General features: G+C 43.0%; 1 protein-coding gene and 2 non-coding genes across 4 annotated transcripts in view; 2 read left to right on the forward strand and 1 right to left on the reverse strand.

The window, feature by feature from the left end:
* Positions 1 to 32: 32 nt before the first annotated feature.
* Positions 33 to 104, forward strand: trnap-ugg (transfer RNA proline (anticodon UGG)). The gene has a single exon. It is a non-coding gene; the product is annotated as a tRNA-Pro (tRNA).
* A 5710-nt stretch (positions 105 to 5814) lies between these two features.
* On the forward strand, positions 5815 to 5888 carry trnai-aau (transfer RNA isoleucine (anticodon AAU)). Its single transcript has one exon. It is a non-coding gene; the product is annotated as a tRNA-Ile (tRNA).
* Positions 5889 to 6453: 565 nt separating this feature from the next.
* The window catches only part of ngef (neuronal guanine nucleotide exchange factor), a 28555-nt gene continuing 11851 nt past the window's right edge, over positions 6454 to 23157 (reverse strand). For both annotated transcript variants that reach the window (XM_076981377.1, XM_076981378.1), the window contains exons 6-16: positions 19062 to 19348; positions 18494 to 18654; positions 16386 to 16538; positions 14638 to 14767; positions 13690 to 13764; positions 13156 to 13245; positions 10549 to 10712; positions 10149 to 10307; positions 8993 to 9072; positions 8645 to 8749; positions 6454 to 7815 (exon numbers count right to left, since the gene is read on the reverse strand). In XM_076981377.1, coding sequence (XP_076837492.1) covers positions 7595 to 7815; positions 8645 to 8749; positions 8993 to 9072; positions 10149 to 10307; positions 10549 to 10712; positions 13156 to 13245; positions 13690 to 13764; positions 14638 to 14767; positions 16386 to 16538; positions 18494 to 18654; positions 19062 to 19348 — 1625 coding nt within the window. In that variant the 3' untranslated portion in view covers positions 6454 to 7594. The remainder of the gene's footprint in view (positions 7816 to 8644; positions 8750 to 8992; positions 9073 to 10148; positions 10308 to 10548; positions 10713 to 13155; positions 13246 to 13689; positions 13765 to 14637; positions 14768 to 16385; positions 16539 to 18493; positions 18655 to 19061; positions 19349 to 23157) is intronic.

A 23157-nucleotide genomic window follows, 5' to 3' on the forward strand; every position in this document is an offset into this window, starting at 1 on the left:
TCAATAAGTCAACATCGGTGTGATATAAGCATGGCTCGTTGGTCTAGGGGTATGATTCTCGCTTTGGGTGCGAGAGGTCCCGGGTTCAAATCCCGGACGAGCCCTGCTTTTTACCTCACACCACATATACCTATTTGAACTGACTACATCAGAGAAATATCTCTGTTGATATGAACTGACCTCAGTTTCAAGGGGCGCCCGAAGCCCGCCCATCCAAGTTGAATCAATGTGTAACAATATTTTAACTTTAACTTAAATATCCTGTGGATAGATGATCATTGTTTTATCCAGTGACTAACTAACTAGCTAACTTCAGCCTCTCTCAAAATGAAAGTTTATTCACGTTTCCCATGAAAATGATTCTTCATTAAAAAACTATGAGGTAAAATATGGCAGACACCTATAAGCCAACACTGTTGAGACTTCACCATAGCAAATAGTTACAGAATGCATCATGGCCACAAGTTTATTATTTTTTTATGAAGTACAATTATAAGCATTACATACATTTTTTAACTTTTCATTGACAAATACATCCAGTTTAGTCTTCTAAGACTTCTGCAATTGGCCTCGGCACACTTCTGGGCACACTTCTTGAGTGATGGCAACCCATCCTTGCCTAATCAGTGCTCGAAGCTGCTCAGAGTTTCTGGGTGTTTTTTTGTCCACCCTCTTTATGAGGACTGACCACAGGTTGGGATTGAGATCTGAGAGATTTCCTGGCCAAGGACCCGAAATTGTAATGTTTTGTTCACCATTTGGTTATTACTTTTGCCTTGTGACATTGTGCTCCATCATACTGGATAAACCATGATGGGAAAAAATTATGAGATTGTTCTGACGCTTGCTTGACTTTCTTGGCTGACCTGGAATGGCTTTGCAATTAATCTAATTGCTCTTCTAGTCAACACAAATGAACCTTTGAGCAACTTTTGTGGCCAAGCAAAATAGTCAATAGTTAGGCTAATAATTGAAGCCAACACAATGCTAATTTTTTGTGTCCAAGCTCATAGTTTTCGACTAACTAGCATAACAAACAAAAGTTCTAAACTATCTTAATTTACACAAATCCTACAAATGGCTTTGGCTAGAATAATAAATGGCTTTCAAGTGGGTGGTGACACAAACGGTGGTTGGTGCCACTCCTGAGGCAGGTGATGATTGCGTGTGACAATCACGACGGGCAGATGCCGATTGTATTCAAGCGGTGTCACTCCCTTGCAGTGGTTTAAATTATGGCATGGATAACATGATCATACACTGATAAACATAATCTGTCATAAATCTTTTTATTTATCTCGTTAACTGTCTACCACTGTAGCTTAAGCCTACTATAATCTAATTTTGACGTTATCATCAAACAGAATTCAGAACTTGTAATTTAGTGCTGGCCAACTGGTATCTGCTAATATTGTTCACCCAAAATAATTTACAAACAAAAGTTATGAACTGTCTTAATTTTCACAAATGGCAATTCGGGACACTTCAGGATAATAATAAGAGAGAGGGCGTAACGCCAAGTGACACAAAAGAGACTTTAGATGCCCGTTTTCAGAGGCAGGCGGCGTTTCAGGACAGCAGATGCCATAGTCGAGTGGCTCTGACCACACTAAATGCCACGATTATGTGGCATAGAGGCCCCATCATGCTGCCACGTGCCAAACAGGGCCAAACCCTTATAGGAAACGTGGCAGAAAGACACGCCTCCCAATGACCTCAGAGATGTTTTGTGATTGGTCAATTCGACTAGCTCCGAGTTTGTTTGCTCTTGCCAAGTACCCCAGATGTTTCCCTGAATTTACATGACCTGAATTTTTATTACCCAAATAATGTTTCACCTGATTTTTTTATTACGTGATTCTTTTTAACCTGAAAATTATATACCTGATTTTTTAAAAACCTGAAATGTGGTATACCTGACTTTTTTAAAACTGAAAAATGAATTTCATATATCTAAAATTTTGCAGGTACATTTTCAGTAATCCCTGAAGTTTTTTCTGTTTGTCAATCTAGTTAAGGATGTTTTGCAACTCACACAGCTCATCTAATATAAAGACAAAATGATTGTGTACTTTTAAAATTTTGTAACCGTCTACCTGGTGTTGTGAATCATGAAAAGTATTATGAAAAACTTGGTAGCTGGGAGGAAGACAGTGGAAGACAACGCAGGCAGACTCACTGCTCTATGTTCAAAGAATGCGCAGCACTGGTGTGCAGGACCTGTTGGCTAAAGTAGGGGGTGAGACGGAGGAGAAACAGGTGTCGGTGATTAACGTGTACGTAGGTGAATTGCAAAGGGGGAGTGGTTGTGTTACGGAACGTGAAGAATGTGAAGTGGGCGGATCCCCTGTGGGGCTGACCCTGCCTACCGTGACAATGCCTTTAATTCACTAACAAAAGGAATAAGTGTAAGAGGAAACATGTTTTATACTCTACTGCCATATCTTAATTAAAAATGAAAGGGGTAGCATACCTCAATCAATCAGTCAATCAAAATGTAACAGTTGTTGTCACAAAGCAGCTTTACAAGTGTCCGAGTCCAAGCCCCCAGTGAGCAAGCCAAGGGCGACAGTGGCAAGGAAAAACTCCCTAAGAACATGAGGAAGAAACCTTGAGAGGAACCAAGACTCAGGGGGGGGGGGAACCCATCCTCCTCTGGTCAACACCGGTCACCATAACACCATCATAACAACAGAGATACAAAAACAAAGAATAGATGGGAAGGATAAATAATTTGCATCTTTGTGTGTATTTATATACATGAGTTTTCTGTGTAATTGCTATTCAGTCCTAAACTTCTTGATGGCTGGTAGTCCAGTGCTGCGGAGATAAAGCCATAGCAGGGGAGAATTCGGGGTGGTGAGAGGGTCCAGGGCAGTGGGTTTATCCTTCATCCACAACTGGTTAGACAGGGCAGTGGATTGATCCTTCATCATAGCTGGTTAGGCAGGAGGTGGCTGGCCCAGAGTGGATCTCAGGAAAGGCTCATCCCGCCTCGTCTCAGTATTTGTCGGGTAGGCGGGCAGCTATTTGAAAAAAGGAAAGAGGGAATTTAAAACATTTCTGATGGAGTGTGGCAGCAACTCCGGCATTAAATAATTACAGCCTATCTACAAGGGCAGAACCAGAAGGTAACACAGACTTGGGAACATCCTGAGACATCCATCCACTACACTGTCAACAAACTTGAGTGACCACGTGCAGTGACAGGATGACTGCACCAGTGTCTCAGTTTACCATAAAACCCTTCACCTATGAACCCCTTGATCTGTACCTTTATCTAAGGGGGTTTATTAATTACAGTGTGATCTTAGCAGACATGGGGGTTCATAATAGGAGATAAGTTCCTGGAGGTAATCAGGAGCAAGCCCGTGCAGTAGAAGAATTTTAAAATCAATACTGAATTTAACTGGTAGCCAATGCAGGGCTGATAGGACTGGCCTGATATGATCAAATTTTCTAGTTCTAGTCAGAACTCTGGCTGCGGCATTTTGAACTACTTGAAGTTTATTTAGATTCCTATTTGAGCATCCTGACAGTAATGAGTTACAGTAGTCTAACCTGGAGCTAACAAAGGCGTGTACCATTTTTTCTGCATCATGCTGTGATAATGCATTTCTTAGCTCGGCATTGTTGCGGAGATGTAGAAAAGCTCTCCTAGTAGTTTTATCTATGTATTTATGAAATGATAGATCAGTCGAATCGAATATCGAATCAAATATGATGATGAGATTTGAGCCAGGTGAGCCACTGGCTACTGAGCCAGGTGTAATGGCTGCGAGATTTAGCATTAGATCTGGTATTTTCTGTTTTGCGGGCTATGGGCCCATAAGGATAATGTCCGTTTTGTCACCATGAAGTGTAGTGACATCCAGCATTTAACATCTCTTAATACAGAATAAAATAACCTGGTTTTAGCTGAGTTGTCCATATCAATGTGTAGCAAACAGGTTATGACATCCAGGCCAGAATATAAAGGTTGTCGTGGAAATTTCTTGAAATAGATGAGGACTCAGACATGGTTTAAAGACAAATTTATCTTGGAAACTGAGCATCTTCTTTAGTTATACAAAGTCTGCTTTACTAGCTAGCATTACCACTTTATTAGGTCCAACTACTCATTAATGCAAATGTCGAATCAGCCAATCACATGGCAGCAACTCAATGCATTTAGGCATGCACCCGTGGCCAAGATGATCTGCTGCAGCTTCAGAATGGGGAAGAAAGGTGATTTAAGTGACTTTGAACGTGGCATGGTTGCTGGTGCCAGACGGGCTGGTCTGAGTATTTCAGGAACTGCTGATCTACTGGGATTCACGCATAACCATCTCTAGAGTTTACAGAGAATGGTCCGAAATGAGAAAATATCCAGTGAGTGGCAGTTCTGTGGATGCAAATGCCTTGTTGATGCCAGAGGTCAGAGGAGAATGGCCAGACTGGTTCGAACTGATAGAACGACAACAGTAACTCAAATAATCAATCGTTACAACCGAGGAATGCAGAAGAGCATCTCTGAACGCACAACACGTCGAACCTTGAGGTGGATGGACTACAGCAGCTGAAGACCACATCACGTGCCACTCCTATCAGCTAAGAACAGGAAACTGAGGCTACAATTCACACAGGCTCACCAAAATTGGACAATTGAAGATTGGAAAAATGTTGCCTGGTCTGATGAGTCTTGATTTCTGCTGCGACATTCGGATGGTAGGGTCAGAATTTGGCGTCAACAACATGAAAGCATGGATCCATCCTGCCTTGTATCAATGGTTCAGGCTGGTGGTGGTGGTGCAATGGTGTGGGGGATATTTTCCTGGCACACTTTGGGCCCATTAGAACCAACTGAGCATCGTGTCAACACCACAGCCTACCTGAGTATTGTTGCTGACCATGTCCATCCCTTTATGACCACAGTGTACCTATCATCTGATGGCTACTTCCAGCGGGATAATGCGCCATGTCATAAAGCGCAAATCATCCCAGACTGGTTTCTGTCACTGTGTTCACTCTACTCGAATGGCCTCCAGAGTCACCAGATCGTGGGTTTGTGGGTTCATTTCCCAGGCCCCAGGTCATAACTGATGTGCCCTTGAGCAAGGCACTTAACCCCCACCTGCTCCCTGGACGCAGAGCTATGGCTACCCACCACTCTGGGCATGTGTGCACCACAGCCCCCTAGTGATCACTAGTGTGTGTGTGTGTGTGTGTGTGTGTGTGTGTGTGTGTGTGTGTGTGTGTGTGTGTGTGTGTGTGTGTGTTTGTGGCATGTTTAGATCTCAATCCAATATTTGGGATGTGGTGGAACGGGAGATTCACATCATGGATGTGCAGCCGACAAATCTGCAGCAACTGTGTGATGCTAACATGTCAATATGGACCAGACTCTCTGAGGAATGTTTCCAGTACCTTGTTGAATCTATGCCACGAAGGATTAAGGCAGTTCTGAAAAGGGTGTCCAACCCGGTACTATAGCAAGGTGTACCTAATAAATTGGCCGGTGAGTGTATATCTGGCTAAAGTTGAACCCCATAACATGAATAATTTCAGTAATAATGGTCAGAACTTTATTTGCATAGAAATAGAAAAAAAGCATTAAATAATAAAAAAAATAATTATACTCCTTTAATGAGTAAATAAATAAATAATCCAGCCTAGGGAGTTTTTCCTTGCCACTGTCGCCCCTGGCTTGCTCATTACGGATCTGGACCCATGCGCTTGTAAAAGCTGCTTTGTGACATGTAAAAAAAACATTATATAAAAAAATTGTTGATTTAGTTACACCTGTTAACACGTGTATTCGACGTATTTTCATATGGCCGGTTAGCTCAGTTGGTTAGAGCGTGGTGCTAATAACGCCAAGGTCGCGGGTTCGATCCCCGTACGGGCCAGTCTAGTGTTTTTACATTTTTTTTACATTTGTTAAGCGCTTACCTTTGAAATTTAATATAAGACGGATCAAGATTAGATAGAATTTTATTGTAACTGAGCAAAGTACCAAGCTAACAACATACAGATAGCATTTTTCCCATAAGTGCAAACAGCAAGACGAAAGAGAAAGTCTTGTAGAGGGTCTATAAAGTGCATGTCGCATATGACCACAAATGATTTATGAGATGTATCTTCTATTTATATGATGCTTCACAGATATCAATAAATAGCCAAATACAGTGCTGATAGTAATGCTCTAAGGGTCTGTTTTGTCTGTGAACAGGATACATGTGATATACTGTAATAACATGTGTGACATAAACCAGTCTCATGATCACGCCCTACCTCTTTTAGGCTTGTAAGTGTAATAAAACAGAATTTAACAACAAATCTAACAGAATTAGAGATGTGAAGTGGGCAGAGTCTGTGTGGAGATCCGTTCTGGTCCCGCCCCCTCAGGAGAAACCAGTCCCTGGTGATCTTATTGTTTACAGCTATTAAATAATCAGAATGAGACAGGGCAGATCAGCATTCAAACTTTATTTTTCATTAACAATAAATTATCCTTTACAAAATTAAATAGAACAGTTATATGGCAATTACCTTTTATTGCACATTGAACATCATATATGTACGTTACCATGCGTACAAGGGCACAAATTACACCAATCCATCTTCATATTCCATGAGCATTCTGTTTAGGAAGCACTTATTGTTTGACTGGTTGTACAAGATTATCTTTTCTGGGTATGTGTCTGTTTACGTGCATATGTGTGTGTGTTTTTGCGCAAATACAAATGTTTTCGTGTGTGTGTGTGTGTGTGTCTGTGTTTGGGCAAACGTTTATGGGGGTGGGCATACGTGTGTGTATGCATACACAAGTGTGTGTGTTTGTGTGTGTATTTGTGTGCGTGTGTGTGTGAGTGTGTGCAAGCAAAAAACGTGTTGTGTTCTCTCGCCTTCAGGATGTGCAAAATTTGTACCTCTCAGTGCTCCCCGTTTTGGACAACATTCCTACTGTTAACGACAAAACGCTCACCAATGACAATTACTATTTAACGTCAGTTGTTTTGCAGCAGTTCAAAACTTTGTCAATGGGGAGAAAGTCGAATGTTACACAATACAGTACGCACCCTTCTTATCCCCAGGGCTTCAGACCAAAAATAACTCCAAAGCGTCACTAAGGTGTGACTATGTACATTCAAATATTCCATAAACAAAACAGTCCTGACACGTTTTTTTTTTTTTTCATTCGCCGTCTTCCCAACTCCTGACAGTCACGACTCATGATTTCTCTTCATTCATTACTTCTCTCCGCCTGCCTGTCTTGGCCAGCTGACGTGGAAGGCCTTCATAACTGTAGTCCCCGGAAAGAGTGAATCTGCTGCAACGTTTCATGCTCAACATGTTGTACAGAACTAGGGGTTTATGAAAGTAGCCATCGAAAAACACAAACGGTTAGAGTGCAAGAACATGGCCGGAGCTCCCTCCAACTTGGACACCAGTCATGACCTCTGAACTCCATTTACTGAGTGCTTGAGACAGAATGAATGCCAGTAGCATCGTCCAGTGATCTGTACTAGAGACGTCAAGATATTTAAGCTGATTCAGGGTCTCAGGTCTTTGTCCAAACGGAGGTGGTGGGTGGAGGTTTTATTTGTGCCACTCACAGCTCCTGCTCTGATTGGTCAATCCAGGTGGGGCTGTACACTGTGGATTTAGCTGACCGGCGCCCCCTCATGGTTTGTGGGGCTCCTTGGGCCAGCTGAATCCTCTGGCACTCCTTCAGGTTCTGAGCCCTGACCGCTGCACTCAAGATCTCCTCCACCACGCGTATGGGGAACCAGCCCCTCTCCCCGTCATGTAGACGCTCCCCCAAAATCCACCCTGGGAAATAAAAGGCAAACTTGAAAATGCAGAGAGAAGATCTGTGAGTATGTGTGTAAAAGGAAGTGTGTGTGTGTGTGTGTGTGTGTGTGTGTGTGTGTGTGTGTGTGTGTGTGTGTGGGAGTGTTTAGGTGTTTAACATGGGGGTTGTTTAGGTGTTTAGTGTGTGTGTGTGGGGTGTTTAGCTTGGGGGTGTTTAGGTGTTTAGAATGGGGGTGTTTAGGTATTTAGTTGAGGGGTGTTTAGGTGTTTAGCATGGGGGTGTTTAGGTATTTAGTTGAGGGGTGTTTAGGTGTTTAGTGTGGGGGTGTTTAGATGTTTAGTTGAGGGGTGTTTAGGTGTTTAGCATGGGGGTGTTTAGGTATTTAGTTGAGGGGTGTTTAGGTGTTTAGTGTGGGGGTGTTTAGGTATTTAGTTGAGGGGTGTTTAGGTGTTTAGTGTGGGGGTGTTTAGTTATTTAGTTGAGGGGTGTTTAGGTGTTTAGCATGGGGGTGTTTAGGTATTTAGTTGAGGGGTGTTTAGGTGTTTAGTGTGGGGGTGTTTAGGTGTTTAGCATGGGGTGTTCAGGCATTTAGTGTGGGGGTGTGTTTAGATGTTTAGCACAGGGGTGTTTAGATGTTTACCGTGGGGGTGTTTAGGTGTTTAGTTGAGGGGTGTTTAGGTGTTTAGTGTGGGGGTGTTTAGGTGTTTAGTGTGTGGGTGGTGGTTTGTTTAAGTGTTGTGTGTGGGGGTATATTTAGGTGTTAACTGTGCATGTGTCTGGGGTGTATAGGTGTTGTGTGTGGTGTTTAGTGTGTGTGTGTGTGGGGGGGTGTTTAGGTTTTCTTACCATCATCAGTTCTCTCAAGGACAAGCATCACATCAGCCATCTCTACAGAGAGCTCATCAGGTTCCTGGGCTGAGTATGACTGGATACACTGAATCTGAGGAGAGTCTGACACACACACACACACACACACACACACACACACACACACACACACACACACACACACACACACACACACACACACACACTAAACACCTAGACACCGAAACACCTGTCTGTAAGTGTGTGTGTTTTGCGTGTGTGTGTGTGTGTGTGTGTGTGAGGGGGAGGATACCTGGCTGGTGAGTGATGGTTGATTTTGAGTGTGTGTGTGTGTGTGTGAGAGAGAGAGAGAGAGAGAGAGGTTACCTGGTTGGTGAGTGCTGGTTGACATGAATCTGGTTCTGCGGTTGGGTGTAAGTGCACAGATCCAGCGTAGCTTCTCACTCCTGTGCAGATATTCATAGTGCAGCCACATGAACAGCAGTCATACCCGCATAACACAAAATCTATAATCCTCAACATTATAATCCTAAACATAATCCATGATCCTCAACATAATCCTCAATATGATCCTTAATGCTCAGCATAATCCAGGATCTTCAGTTTAATCCATAATCCTTAACATAATACACGGCCTCATGTGTGTGAAGGAGTGAAGGAGCTCTAGTCTTGACCTGAAGTAGCACTGATGTAACTGGATTCATATTGACATACCATTCATATGGTAATGTGATGCTAGAATTCATTATCATGACTGTCACACTGGGAAAGCCATTTTATGAGCAGATCTATTGCTGGGACATATCCTCGGCTCAGTGGAAGTGTTCAAACTATTTAGCTTCAAGTCATTATGCAACACCACTTATTGCAATCTTTTTATACTGGCACAGAAAAAGTTACTGTTTTAAAGTATGAGGGTTATTTTCCATTCTTGTTGTACATCACACCAGAGAGAAGATGGTGATTCACTTATAATCATCCATGGTAAAAGATGTGACAGATTTGATTTGAAAACAACACCCTCCTACCAGTGCAAATTAGTATGCAAGATAAGATATTTTTTGTCTCCACAGATGAATCACCAAAAGTAGGTCTGGAGCTCAGGAAGACTGGCTAAGGCCCACCGCATTAACGACAGGGGAAAGGCATCCAGAACACAGGTGCTCTGCACTCGAGCTGAACTCGAGCTGCACTTGAGCTGAACTCGAGCTGCACGGGAGCTGAACTCGAGCTGCACTAGAGCTGAACTTGAGTTGCACTGGAGCTGAACTCGAGCTGCACTAGAGCTGAACTCGAGCTGCACTGGAGCTGCACTGGAGCTGCAGTCGAGCTGCACTGGAGCTGCACTGGAGCTGCAGTCGAGCTGCACTGGTGCTGCACTGGAGCTGAACTCGAGCTGCACTTCAGCTGAACTCGAACTGCACTAGCACTGCACTAAAGCTGAACTCGAGCTGCACTGGAGCTGAACTCGAGCTGCAGTCGAGCTTAACTGTGAGCGGGTCAGTGGGAGAGAAGCCCTCACATGCTGTTGCTCTTCAGCATGTAGCTGACGGGCCGGTCCTCCTGGTTCTCCAGCAGCTTGAGGACAAAGACAAAGGCCAGCATCTGTCCCTGATCCTCCATGTCCTCCGTCCTCAGCATGGACCGACAACATGAGTCCAACACCTGGAATTTCTCCCCACTGGTGGGCGCAATGCACACACACACACACACACACACACACACACACACACACACACACACACACACACACACACACACACACACACTTTACTTCTGGAATTTCAATTCAGATTCAATAGATACTTATGGCATGATGTGTTTGGAGCATGGACATGTGTTGTAGGGATGTGGTCAGTGTGGACCGGCACCGGTGTGAGTGTGCTGTGTTCGGGGTTTGTGTGGCTAATCTCTGTGCTAACTTGGAGCTGCGCTTGGTGATGAGGAGCAGGTTATTGAACAGGAACAGGTAGATGGGATGGTAGAGCTTGCGGCTCCGCATGGTCCTAGTGCTTTTGGGCCCAGACATCTGCAGCAACTCCCCCTTCTTCAGGAGCCAACGGGAGTGAGAGATCACCGGTACTGACTAGGGATCAGGAGCAGACATGAATACATGTTATTGGCATGCTTCAAAAAAAAAAAAAAAAAAACTTCACCAAGTCCAGAGCCGGAGTGGCTAATCGGGAGATTCGGGAGGATTCCCGATGGGCCGGCTCATTTCAATCTCTAGTTTGGGCCGATTGGGAGGAAAAATAATTTTGGGCCGGATTTGGGCATAGGGTGGCATGGTGGTGTGGTGATTAGCACTGTCGCCTCACAGCACGGCGGTCTGGGTTCGATTCTCGGTCTGGGCTGCTCTGTGTGGAGTTTGCATGTTCTCCCTGTGCCTGCGTGTGTTTCCTCTGGGTACTCCGGTTTCCTCCCACAATCCAAAAACATGCGTGTTAGGTTGATTGATCACTCTAAATTGCCCGTAGGTGTGAGTGCGTGCGTGTGTGTTGGCCATGCGGTGGACTGGCGACCTGCCCATGGTGTACCCTGCCTTCGCCCGGAGATGCTGGGATTGGCTCCAGCCCCCCTGTGACCCCGACTGGCGGGATTAAGCGGTTCAGATAATGGATGGATGGATTTGGGCATGAAACTCCCGAAAAACGGGCCCACTCAGGCCCTGACCAAGTCTGATGTTTCTCTGAAATATATGAACAAATCATGGTTTATTTTCCAGGCTTCATATACTTAAGAACTCCATCACCACCTTATCGTGGTCGAGGGGTTTGCGTGCCTACATGATCCTTGGAGCTAGATTGTCGGGGGCGATGGCCCCAGTAGGGTCTCCCAAGGCAAATTGTTGGTCCTAGGTGATGGACCAGACAAAGAGTAATCCAAAAAACCCCTATGGAATTTAGCAATAACAGGACCCAGATACCCTTTCCTCGGTCAAGATTACCCATGGGCCCACCACCTGTGGGAGAGGTAGTACTAGGAGTTTGGTGCATTGTAGATCAGGTGGTGGCCAAAGGCGGGACCTTGGTGTACCGATCCTCAGTTACTGAAGCTGGCTCTTGGGACATGGAACGTAACCTCTCTGGTTGGGAGCCTGAGCTGGTGTGTGAGGCTGAGAGATACCAACTATATGTAGTTGGGCTCAACACAACACACGGTTTGGGTTCTGGAACCAATCCTCTTGAAAGAGGCTGGACTTTATTCTTTTCTGGAGCTGCCCAGGGTGAAAGGCGGAGGGCTGGAGCTGGCTTACTCATAGCTCCCTGGCTTGCTGCCTATGTGTTGGGGTTTTCCCAGGTAGACAAGAGGGTTCCCTGCACCTTTGGGTCGGGGGAATGAGCTCTGACTGTTTGTGCTTATGCACCAAATGGCAGTTCGGAGTACCCGGCCTTCTTGGAGTCCTTAGAGGGGATACTGGAAGGTGCCCCTTTTGGGATAACATTGTTCTGCTAGGGGACTTCAATGCTCACGTGGGAAATGACAGTAGGACTTGGAAGGGTGTGATTGGGAGGAACGGCCTTTCCAATCTGAACCCGAGTGGTGTTTTGTTACTGGACTTCTGTACTCGTCATGGTCTGTCCATAACGAACACCATGTTCGAGCACAGCGGTGTCCATAAGTCTACATGGCACCAGGACATCCTAGGTCGCAGTTTGATTATCAAGTTTGTAATCATGTCGTCGCACTTGCGACCGTCTTGGACACTCAGGTAAAGAGATGAGCTGAGTTGTCAACCGATCACCACCTAGTGGTGAGTTGGATCAGATGGCGGCAGACCCAAATGTATCGTGAGGGTTTGCTAGGAACATATGGCAGAGGAACCTGTCAGAAAGATGTTTAACTCCCACATCCGGTGTTTGACCACATCCCGAGGGAGGCCGGAGACGTTAAGTCTGAGTGGGCCTTGTTCCGCGCCTCCATTGTCAATGCGGCCGACTGGAGCTGTGGCCGCAAGTTTGTCGGTGACTGTTGTAGCGGCAATCCCCGAACCCGGTGGAGGACACCTCGGGTAAGGGAGGAACGTCATGCTGAAGAAAGAGTCCTATCGGGCCTGGTTGACTTGTGGTACTCTGGAGGCAGCAGACGGGTACAGGAGGGTCAAGCTTTGACCGTCGCAGAGGCAAAAACCCGGGTGTGGGAAGAGTTCGGTGAGTCCATGGAAAGTGACTTTCGACCTCAATTGGGGATGTCATGAACAGCCTATTTTGCCTGCTCAAAACATTTTGTCCCTTTCTCAAATTTTTTTCCTTTTAGCATTATGAAGCTCTACTTTGAGCCTTCTTAAGATCCAACAGTGCAAAAAGCTAATTCCTGCAATTATTTAACTGGTCTTTTTATCAGGAGTGTACTTCCAAAAGCCTTTCCAGACACATCTAAAAATATTCTCACACAGGTCCCAACTGCACAATAACTTATTTATTTATATTAGTTACCAAGGCAAAGTCATGGTAAAGTGAAACTCCTATGTCAAAAAGGACAAAAAAACCCAAAAACAATAGCTGTTTGTTTGTTTGTTTATCATGTACCTTGGACTTGAATTCAAGTGTTTTCTCAATGCTGATCAGCTCCTCAGTGCGACTCATTTTTCTTGCTCCTTCATTGCATTCCTTCACAATCTGAGAATACATACACACGCGCGCGCGCACACACACACACACACACACACACACACACACACACACACACACACACACACACACACACACACACACTACAGCATAAACAACTCTTAAACCTTACTAGAGATCCTAAGTACTAATAAATGTAGTTTTTGTTGGGGAAAACATAAATAAAGTAAATTCTGGAGTAAAGTTAAGCCTTTTGGACAGGTGCTTCCCATGGCAACATTGAGGCATGGCCGTGTTGTCATAGTGATGGAAGTAAAAGGTGTGCAGAGGTGTGTAAAACGGGTGAAAGTGCACACACACAGTAAAGATGGAGCAGTCATGCACAGTGCCACACCTGGACGACAGCACAATAGACACTCACACGGACACATTTCACACACAGCACATTCCCACAGCACATCACTCACACACTAGACCAGAAATATACATTACCCTTTCCAACTCCTGATGAGCCATTATAGCATTCTTCTCCCCTTCAGAGTTCTCCTCCACTTTCTTCAGAATGTTCTGCAACAGAGACATGAAACCTTTAATAAACATCTGACACTTATGATTTGAGCGCATGACAAAGTAGATGTGGATATTGTGTTTGGATCTGCTTTAGAACTGCAAATACAATTGATGCACTAATTTTTACACTTGCAGGTTTGTAAAAAAAAAAAAAAACAAACATAAAAACATTTAACACCTATTCATGGTACCATGAGTACACATTGTACTATGGCTTAATGTTCTGTTTGCCTAATTCTTGACAAATACTCAATGCATTGCATAACTATGTCATAAATATAGATGTTTCTCCTGTCTGCACTGTGTGCTGTTTTATTTTACACTGTATTCAAAACTTTGGGCATGCTTATTTAATATATTTATATTTACAGTACATACCATGACCCATACACAAACTATATCATTTGTTAAGTATGCCTCCTTTAATCATTATACACTTTTCTATTATCCATTACGAGGCCTGCTGCAGTGGTTAGGGCTTGTGTGTAAGAGTTGGCTGTACAGGTTGGTCAGGGAGCAGACCTTATAAAACGCAGTCTGACAGCTGGGCGTGTAAAATATGTTCCCTTGCGGCTATTAACATCTGGGTACACCCAGTTGTCCAAACCAGGTGAAGCACACTCTGTGTGTGCCAGCCTGTTAGACGTGTGACTAACACTGCATCCTATTAACTGTGCCTGTAAGGAACACATCCTGAGAGTTTTGTATCTGCTTGTGCACAAATCTGAAAGATTAAATGAAGTGTACATATACACAGGAACCTACAGAGTCCTCATTTTATGAAACTGCAGAGCAGAGTCAGGCTTATGGTGGCAAAGTGTTTTCAGGGTAGGGTAAATATTTAAAGATATTTGATTGGTTCCTACTTACCTGCACCAGCAATTTTAGGCGTGTGATTCGCTGGAAGGGGAGAATAAGGAAGGAAGTGAATGACAGGCCTCTGACTTTTGGCTGATTCTCCAGAATAGCCATATTCTCTCGGAAAAGAGCATTCTCCTGTCTAAAACACACACACACACATAAACACACACAAAATTTATAGTCAAATACACAAGACACACACTGGGTCTGTACACTGGTCACTTGACAGGAAGGCTAATTTTGTGACCATAACAAACTAACAAACAAACAACCAATTGCTGAGGGCAGCAGGTTTTTCCATTAAGGGGATGTAAACTGTGATGCCACTCATTTCCTGAACATTTTCCTGGGTCAAGGAAATGATCACAGAAGAACTCGGACCCTTCTACTTATTTGTTCAAAATTTAGCTCTTGAAGTGGACAAGGTGCTTGTGTGATGTCGTTTCAAATCAGCATGCTCCTTATTTATTAAAGTGAACTTTATTTAAAGAAAATCAGACCTCACCAACGACTGATTGATTTGTAAAATGCGTCAGTTCTTTCCAAATGGCACAAGTGATGTGTATAAATGTGCAGCGGTTTCATAATCACTCCTTGTCTCCTTTTTATGTAATTTAATTGACACATAACGATCTTGATTTGAGCAACACAATCTAGAACAGAAAGGACTAACCATAAAGCCTCAAATGTGCGGAGTAAGAAACGTGCTCATGGTGTAAGAATACAGTGGCAGAAAGTGCATGTGTCATGAATGTTGTGTTAACAAGAAGGATACGCTGAAAATAAAACAGTTTCTCTCTAAAGGTGTGGCAGGGATGTTTCTGTTCTATGCTATTGAGCATACAAGATCTGCCAAATCAAAATATGACAGTTAATTAAAAGTTGTCATATATCACATCTTAAATAAAGTTAAGCATTAATAGGTATTTTACATTGTTAACTGTTGTAATTTCTAGCTCCTGATTAAGACCATATTTGAAGAATTTTCAGTTCTCATCAGGAACAAAACTTTGATTAAAGTAAACATACAGAGATCATTTTTAAAATACATTTAGGATGTCAGTTTATGCCCTTTCTAGAGTTTTGAAGTTTAAAATACTAGACAGTAGAGTTTTAACTTTTCATTTATTTTAGTAACTGAAATGTGCACTAGCCCACCTGCTAACAAAACACACCACTACACTGCAGAAACTCCACTACACTGCAGAAACTCCACTACACTGCAGAAATACCACTACACTGCAGACACTGATGCAGCGACCACTGTACATGAACTTAAACACTAAACCCAATGTTTTAGCAAATCATCATGGCAAATGCTGGTAAACTGTAAAGGGCACAACAGTCATACTGTTACCACACCCAGGACTAATTATTTCTCTAGGCCAGTTTAAAGGAGTATTTAAAATGATACACCCAGTTTTTACTGACTAATCTTTGCCTCCAGGCAAAAAGCCTAATAGTTAACAAAACATGCCAGAGAATTCTGACATTTGAAAAACAGCATTAAATGTCTCAGTGCCACTGCGCCTGTCTTAGTGTGCTTGGCTTGAAAATTGTCTCACAGTATTAAACTCTAGGTACTTTAATCTCATACACACACCCTCATTCAGGTATGATCAGTATAATACATACATACCACATGCATTCTTCCTGTCAGAAAACTCAGAAGAATACATCAGAAAGAAATCCTTTATACATACACAAGAAAATACACAAAAGCCCCCATACACACATACACCGAGGAATGCACTTACAGGATACGCCGATAGTTCTTTTCCTGGTAGACCTGGTTAATCACGTAGCTGATGAAGACCTGGAAGTAGTTAACAGCATGATGATAGACGATATCACAGACATCAGAGATCAGGATGGACTCTTCAATCCTGTGCTCCAAGTCCATCAGAAACCTGAGGAGAACATGACAATTGAACTGTTAGATCATGAACATTTTCTTTGAGGACTTAAAATTCTCAAAGATACATCCAGTGAGTCTGTTTTTGGCATATCAATATATTTTTCTGGATATATTTCATGATACATTTGATCTTAGTCTTCTACTACAATTGTTCATATTAACTCAACAGGAAAAATTCCCCTGTATTGCCCAATATTACCCTGTATTACCCTATATTACCCTGAATGATGCTACATCACCCTATATTATCCTAACAATGTCCCCATAAGGAAAATTTCTATACAAATCAAATCAAATCAAATATATTTGTATAGCGCTTTTCACAACATATGTTGTCACTTACACCCTTGGAAATGATTAGCAAACTGTTTGAGAAATGTTAAGCTTCATCAAAAATGAAAAAAATGAATGCATTTTTATTTTATAACAATTTTTGATAACCTTAGAATATGTGTGAGCAAAACTGAAACTCAATGAGACTGTTACTCATCTATCAACTCACCTATCAATACGGGGATGATCAGAGACACACAACTGTACTTTAAAATGTTACATTTACACACAGATTAAACTTTAAGGTCATCAGATGGGGGCTTGTGCAACTTCTACTGTTTGCAAATCTACTCTGGATAACATTGCCAGCCAAATGATCAAGTAATGGTAAACGTTCAGAGGTTTAAAGCCAACTAAGAGGCTGATGTACGTTTGTATAGTGCACGGCAGGGTTCAGGTAAATCATTACCTTCTGTGCAGTGCTACTTTTTGGGGTCTCTAAGATTATGATAAGATGCAAGCCCAACATATTGAAACAGCTTTCCAGAAGTTTATCACTGTTTGTTTTCCTTGGTTTTCCCCATCCCAAATACACACTCACTTACATATGTGCTAATCATATTAAAAACTTACATTGGCAGAAAACAGCATGTATGTATGAACTTAATTGTAATCATCCACAATCATGTAAATGTTTTAACCTCTTTTTTATTCATTCAAAATACTTTATTCATATAGATATGTGAGTTTGTGACATTAGACTTTAGGGTTAAAGTGTTAAGGTTAGGGTTAAGGTGTAAGGGTAAGGGATTAGGGTTAAAGTGTTAGGGTTAGGGTTAAGGTGTTAGGGTAAGGGGTTAGGGTTAAAGTGTTAGGGTTAGGGTTAAGGTGTTAGGGTAAGGGGTTAGGGTTAAAGTGTTAGGGTTAGGGTTAAGGTGTTAGGGTAAGGGGTTAGGGTTAAAGTGTTAGGGTTAAGGTGTTAGGGTAAGGGGTTAGGGTTAAAGTGTTAGGGTTAGTGTTAAGGTGTTAGGGTAAGGGGTTAGGGATAGGGTGTTTTTGACCTTTAACTGCATTGCCAGGCCTGTATGTATCGCACCATCATGCCCCATTCTGATTTTCACTTCCTAACTTCCTAAACGTTCCCTTTAGACAACGGCTCCAGTACAAGTGCTGGTCAATTATGGGTTGTTCATGGTTTACCAAATTCACAACTGTTACAAACAAACCCTCTATAAAGAAACCTGAAAGAAACTACACTCTATACTTACCATTTCACCTGTTCTAGATACTAAAGCTAAGTCATCTTAGTCTAGAGTGTTCCTCCAAATCCATATAAAAGTCCCTTTATGTTAAACTAGGGAACTCTAGAGGTTAGAAAAGTCTGTGAAAGTTCATGATCCATCAAGGACTCTGAGGACTGAAGAGCTGTTGAATCGTCACATTCCCTTCAAATGAAGAAATGGTCCCTTCTTTTTGTTTTTATTTTTGATGAACCATAAAATAAATTTGAAGATGAATGTTATTTGCTGTAAGACAATAATGAATATGTTCACATTCGAGGTAAACTGTAGTAGCACAATAGGTGAAGGTTTGTAGTAAGAGCACTGTACAGGTAAGGCTTTGTTATTGGAGGTATGTAGACAAACACAAATGCTGACACACACCCAGACACACCTCTCGCTTGCCTTCATGACGTCAGCAATGTTGGAGAAAAGGAAGTGCATGTCTGATTGGCTGAGGGTGTTGATTAGGAGGGGATTCTGCAGGAAGTGCGTCTCCAGGAGCTCCAGACTCTTGTAGTAGGACGCTTCAGAGGTCACCAGTTCAAACATGGCCTTAGGGAGGGAGGAGGGGTCAGAGAAGGTTAGGCTTGTTTTTCTGTCCACACAAAAAAAGCTAAAGGTTCCTGAACAGCTTTGTCCTGGGATAAACTACAATGCCCATGGCCATTTTCCTTTCCTTCATAAATCCTTTCTCAGTGTAGGATTCAGTTTATGATATATAAACTATAAACTATAAGCTGCTGAATATACTCACTCCAAATAATATTGATCTGAATTTGCATTTGACATATCATATAAAAGTTGTGGAATATATTATTCTATATTTGTAATATTATTCTGTAATCAAAATGAAAGCAAACACAAATTCAGTCTAGGAAAGCTGAGGAAAGATTCCCTTCTGCTCTAAGGGCCATGAACTCCGCCTACACTTTGCATTATGTGTGTGTGTGATATCTTACTTCCTGCAGAATGATCTCTCTCTGCGGGAGGCTCTTGAGCAGGCCGCTGTTCACCACCACGTCCAGGTTCTGCCACAGGCTGAGTGAGCGTGCTGTGTTTCGTAGCTGCAACTGTAGGGCTGGTGGGGACACCACCCCTGAGCCCACCCCTGAGCCCACCCCTGAGCCCACCCCTGAGCCCACCTCTGACTCTGACCCCAGGCACGTCGCTGGAAGTCCATCCCGTTGTCGCCGTTGTTCGATCTCCTGCTGCTCAGACGTGTCTCGATATTCCTGATACAGGAACGCTGGACACAGGAAACGTTCAGTTATGTATGCACCTTCATTACACAATATAACTATAATGTATTTTTCATTACAAGTATTTGTATTTATTTATTGTTTTCAATTGTTTTTTCATTTTAAAACGTGCAGATGCACTGTTATCCATCACTAGATATAAATTATGGATTCATTAATCAACGCTCAGACATGTGGACTGATCAGTAATTAACGCACAGTTTCAACTGTACAAACTACTATTCTTGCCCATACTAAAAGCATAATTGAACTATTACTGTAATGTTAATGAAATTGAACCATGGCTCTCCCTACTGCATGCTTGTGTTGTGTATTTGTCTTATTGTCTTATTTTCTTATTGTACTCAGGTGAGTGTGAAGATCTCAGCTCTGTGGAGTTCTGCAGGTCCTTCGCTGTTACCCAAGCGTTCTTTTTCACTTTCTTCAGCATTGCATGCTGTGCTCTGGCTGTGATTTTTACAGGACGCCCACTCATAGGAAGAGTAGCAACAGCTCTGAATTTCCTCCCTTTGTAAACAGTCTGTCTTATTATGGACTGATAAACACTCGCGTCTTCAGAAATGCCTCCGTAACCTTTTGCAGCTCCGCCAATCTCTCGATTCTCCTTCTAAGCACCTGATGACGTCTTTGATCAGCGCAGTTAGCACAAACACCTTGTCTGCCTTTTTTAAATCACTTAAGTCTAATTGATTTTCTACGTTTTCCTGCCTGGACTGGTTAATGGTTAATGTTTAACTGGAGTGTTTTGACACAAAGACAATTGTTAAAGATTGTCACAAAAAAGACATTCATTTGTTTGTTACTTTGTTATTTGTTTTGTTCATTCCTTTTTATGAGTAATTAATACAGACTTTTAACTGTAGTATATTCTGTTGGTTCTATTCATCTGCATATTCCCTGATGAAATCTGACATATATAAATGAGTCCAGATAAGGTATCTGAGTCGAGAGAAGAATAACAAAGATAAACAAAAACAATCTTCTCCCCCATAATAAACACTCGTATTTTGCACTGCACAGACCTTCCATATTAATTTTTATACTGCCGTAGATTTTTATACTGGGAGATTAAGAGGTTAGTAAAGCATACTGATTAAATAACTTGATTCTGAATTCCAACAGTATGACATGTTGACGTTAATGGAAGCTAAATACACATAACACTAAATAACATCTACTCAGCAAGCCAAGCTAATGTCACTAATGAGTCCAAACTAAGTAAAAACCCAAGACCACAAAACGTCACTCAAACTGGGACGAAGGAGGGGGCAGGTATAAACATTTATAAAGTATTTGTGTCCGAATCACATGTTGTTCAAAAGGTACGGCTGATCACTGGCATTTACATTTAAAAGGCTGAAATTATAGCCTGTTTCTAAAGATAGCTGCGAAAACCTCTTTACTGGCACTCTGAAGTACCATCCAGTAATAATAATGTAAGGTCAGCGATCAGTGGTCAGTACTCTGCTCCAGAGCCGGAGTGGCTAATCGGGAGATTCGGGAGGATTCCCGATGGGCCGGCTCATGTCAGTCTCTAGTTTGGGCCGATTGGGAGGGAAAAATAATTTTGGGCCGGATTTGGACATGAAACTCCCGGGCTGAAAAAGTGTCCCACTCCGGCCCTGCTCTGCTCTATAGAACATAGCAAACAGCATATTTCCGTTATGTCACACGGTCCGCACTTCTCCGAACTAAGTACTAAGTACTGGACTAAATCTGAATCCTTTCAAATGTTTCAGGCCTCTCCACCTAATATGAACCAAACTGACAGACCCAGACACGTCCTCCAAACTGCCATGACTATGTTTCCATTGGGCCCATTTATGGGTGTGTAGCATGTCGGCTATCGCCCTCAGAGAACTACAGGACTTGACCTACTCCATGAACGGCTCTATATCTTGGGCTGTTAGTGACACTGTGTAGGAAACCAAAAGTGGCATTGTGTGTGTGTGTGTGTGTGTGTGTGTGTGTGTGTGCCCTCTCAAAAGGTGACTTTGGACATAGAGAAGTGGTTGTGTAATGTCCTTCAGGTGGGTGTGCTTACATAAGGATGTAGGAGGGAGATATTCTCAGCCTCAGCAGTACAGTGTAAGGCATTAAAATGTAAATTGTAAGTCCTTTCTGCCTATTATGTGTATCATGGTAAAAACACCAGAAACACCCCTTCATTCCCTGAGCACAGAATTCACAGTGTGTCCCCTTGGACAACAACATTATACCACGATACGGCATATGGATAAATGACACCACAATACACCAACAATATAGCATATGGACACATTACACCACAACACACCAACATTATGGCATATGCACATATTATGCCACAACACACCATCATCGCTGCATATTGTTGCGGCTGAAGCACTCTTGAGTGCTGGCTTTTGTTTTCTCAACCACAGCATTGAAGTAGCAAATGGGAAAAAAAAAACATGATGTATGACAGGAAATAAACACGTATGATTTATTCATTCGAGCACTGGCTGGAGTTACACTCGTATTTAGAGATGGTGAATCAGTTGGTGGTAAGCTAACGCCCACATCAGCGTGGCTGCTTCTGCCGATGGCTTACAGTATCCACATCAGGGGAAACAGAGAGGTACACTTCACAAAACTGATCCGCATTAAATCCAACTGACTTTGTGTCAGTCTAGTCTAGGCTTGCCCTAAATGCTACACTAACTTGTAGGAAAATAGAGGATTGATACGAATAGACCATTGCAGCCCAGACGTAAGCACAAAAATCAAGAATGCACAGAAAGAATAAGGAAAAAGCAGATTAGTCACAGTCAGTGCAGAGACGAGACCACGCATCAGACACTGCATCAGACACTGCATCAGACACTGCAGCTAGCTGATCCGAGACGCTAGATCCACTCCACTGTGTATGTTCCTCAAATCAAACAAAATCTGAGAAATCTTAAAACTTTAGAATTCCTAACCTGCCACACACTTGCTTTTCAGGTGCTTTTCAATGGCCAAAGTAATGAACAATCCATCTAGAACAACAGATCCATCTTCTAGCTTGAGAACATTCTCATCATTGTCCTATTTTTTGGTGAGAGACAGAGGAAGGTTCCTCTTTTGATCTTAGCTCCTGTCAAGGTTTCTCTCAGACACCACAGTAAGGGGGGGGGGGTGTTCTCTCTAAATCTCTGATAAAGCTATTTTGTGATTTTGTTTATAGTGAGAAGAGCAAATAAAATCGCAAATAAGAGAAATAATACCAGTGCGGAAGCAATCAGCTCTGTCCTGTAAAAGACATCTCCCATGTTCGCCACCTGACTACACCCACTCTCACCACACACTCCACCTGACTACACCCACTCTCACCACACACTCCACCTGCTCTTCACCCACTCTCACCACACACTCCACCTGACTACACCCACTCTCACCACACACTCCACCTGCTCTTCACCCACTCTCACCACACACTCCACCTGACTACACCCACTCTCACCACACACTCCACCTGGCTGCACCCACTCTCACCACACACTCCACCTGACTACACCCACTCTCACCACACACTCCACCTGGCTGCACCCACTCTCACCACACACTCCACCTGACTACACCCACTCTCACCACACACTCCACCTGACTACACCCACTCTCACCACACACTCCACCTGACTACACCCACTCTCACCACACACTCCACCTGACTACACCCACTCTCACCACACACTCCACCTGACTACACCCACTCTCACCACACACTCCACCTGGCTGCACCCACTCTCACCACACACTCCACCTGACTACACCCACTCTCACCACACACTCCACC

The sequence above is a fragment of the Brachyhypopomus gauderio genome, chromosome 19 (genome assembly GCF_052324685.1).
Source record: "Brachyhypopomus gauderio isolate BG-103 chromosome 19, BGAUD_0.2, whole genome shotgun sequence".
In the NCBI taxonomy this organism is placed as follows: Eukaryota; Metazoa; Chordata; class Actinopteri; order Gymnotiformes; family Hypopomidae; genus Brachyhypopomus; species Brachyhypopomus gauderio.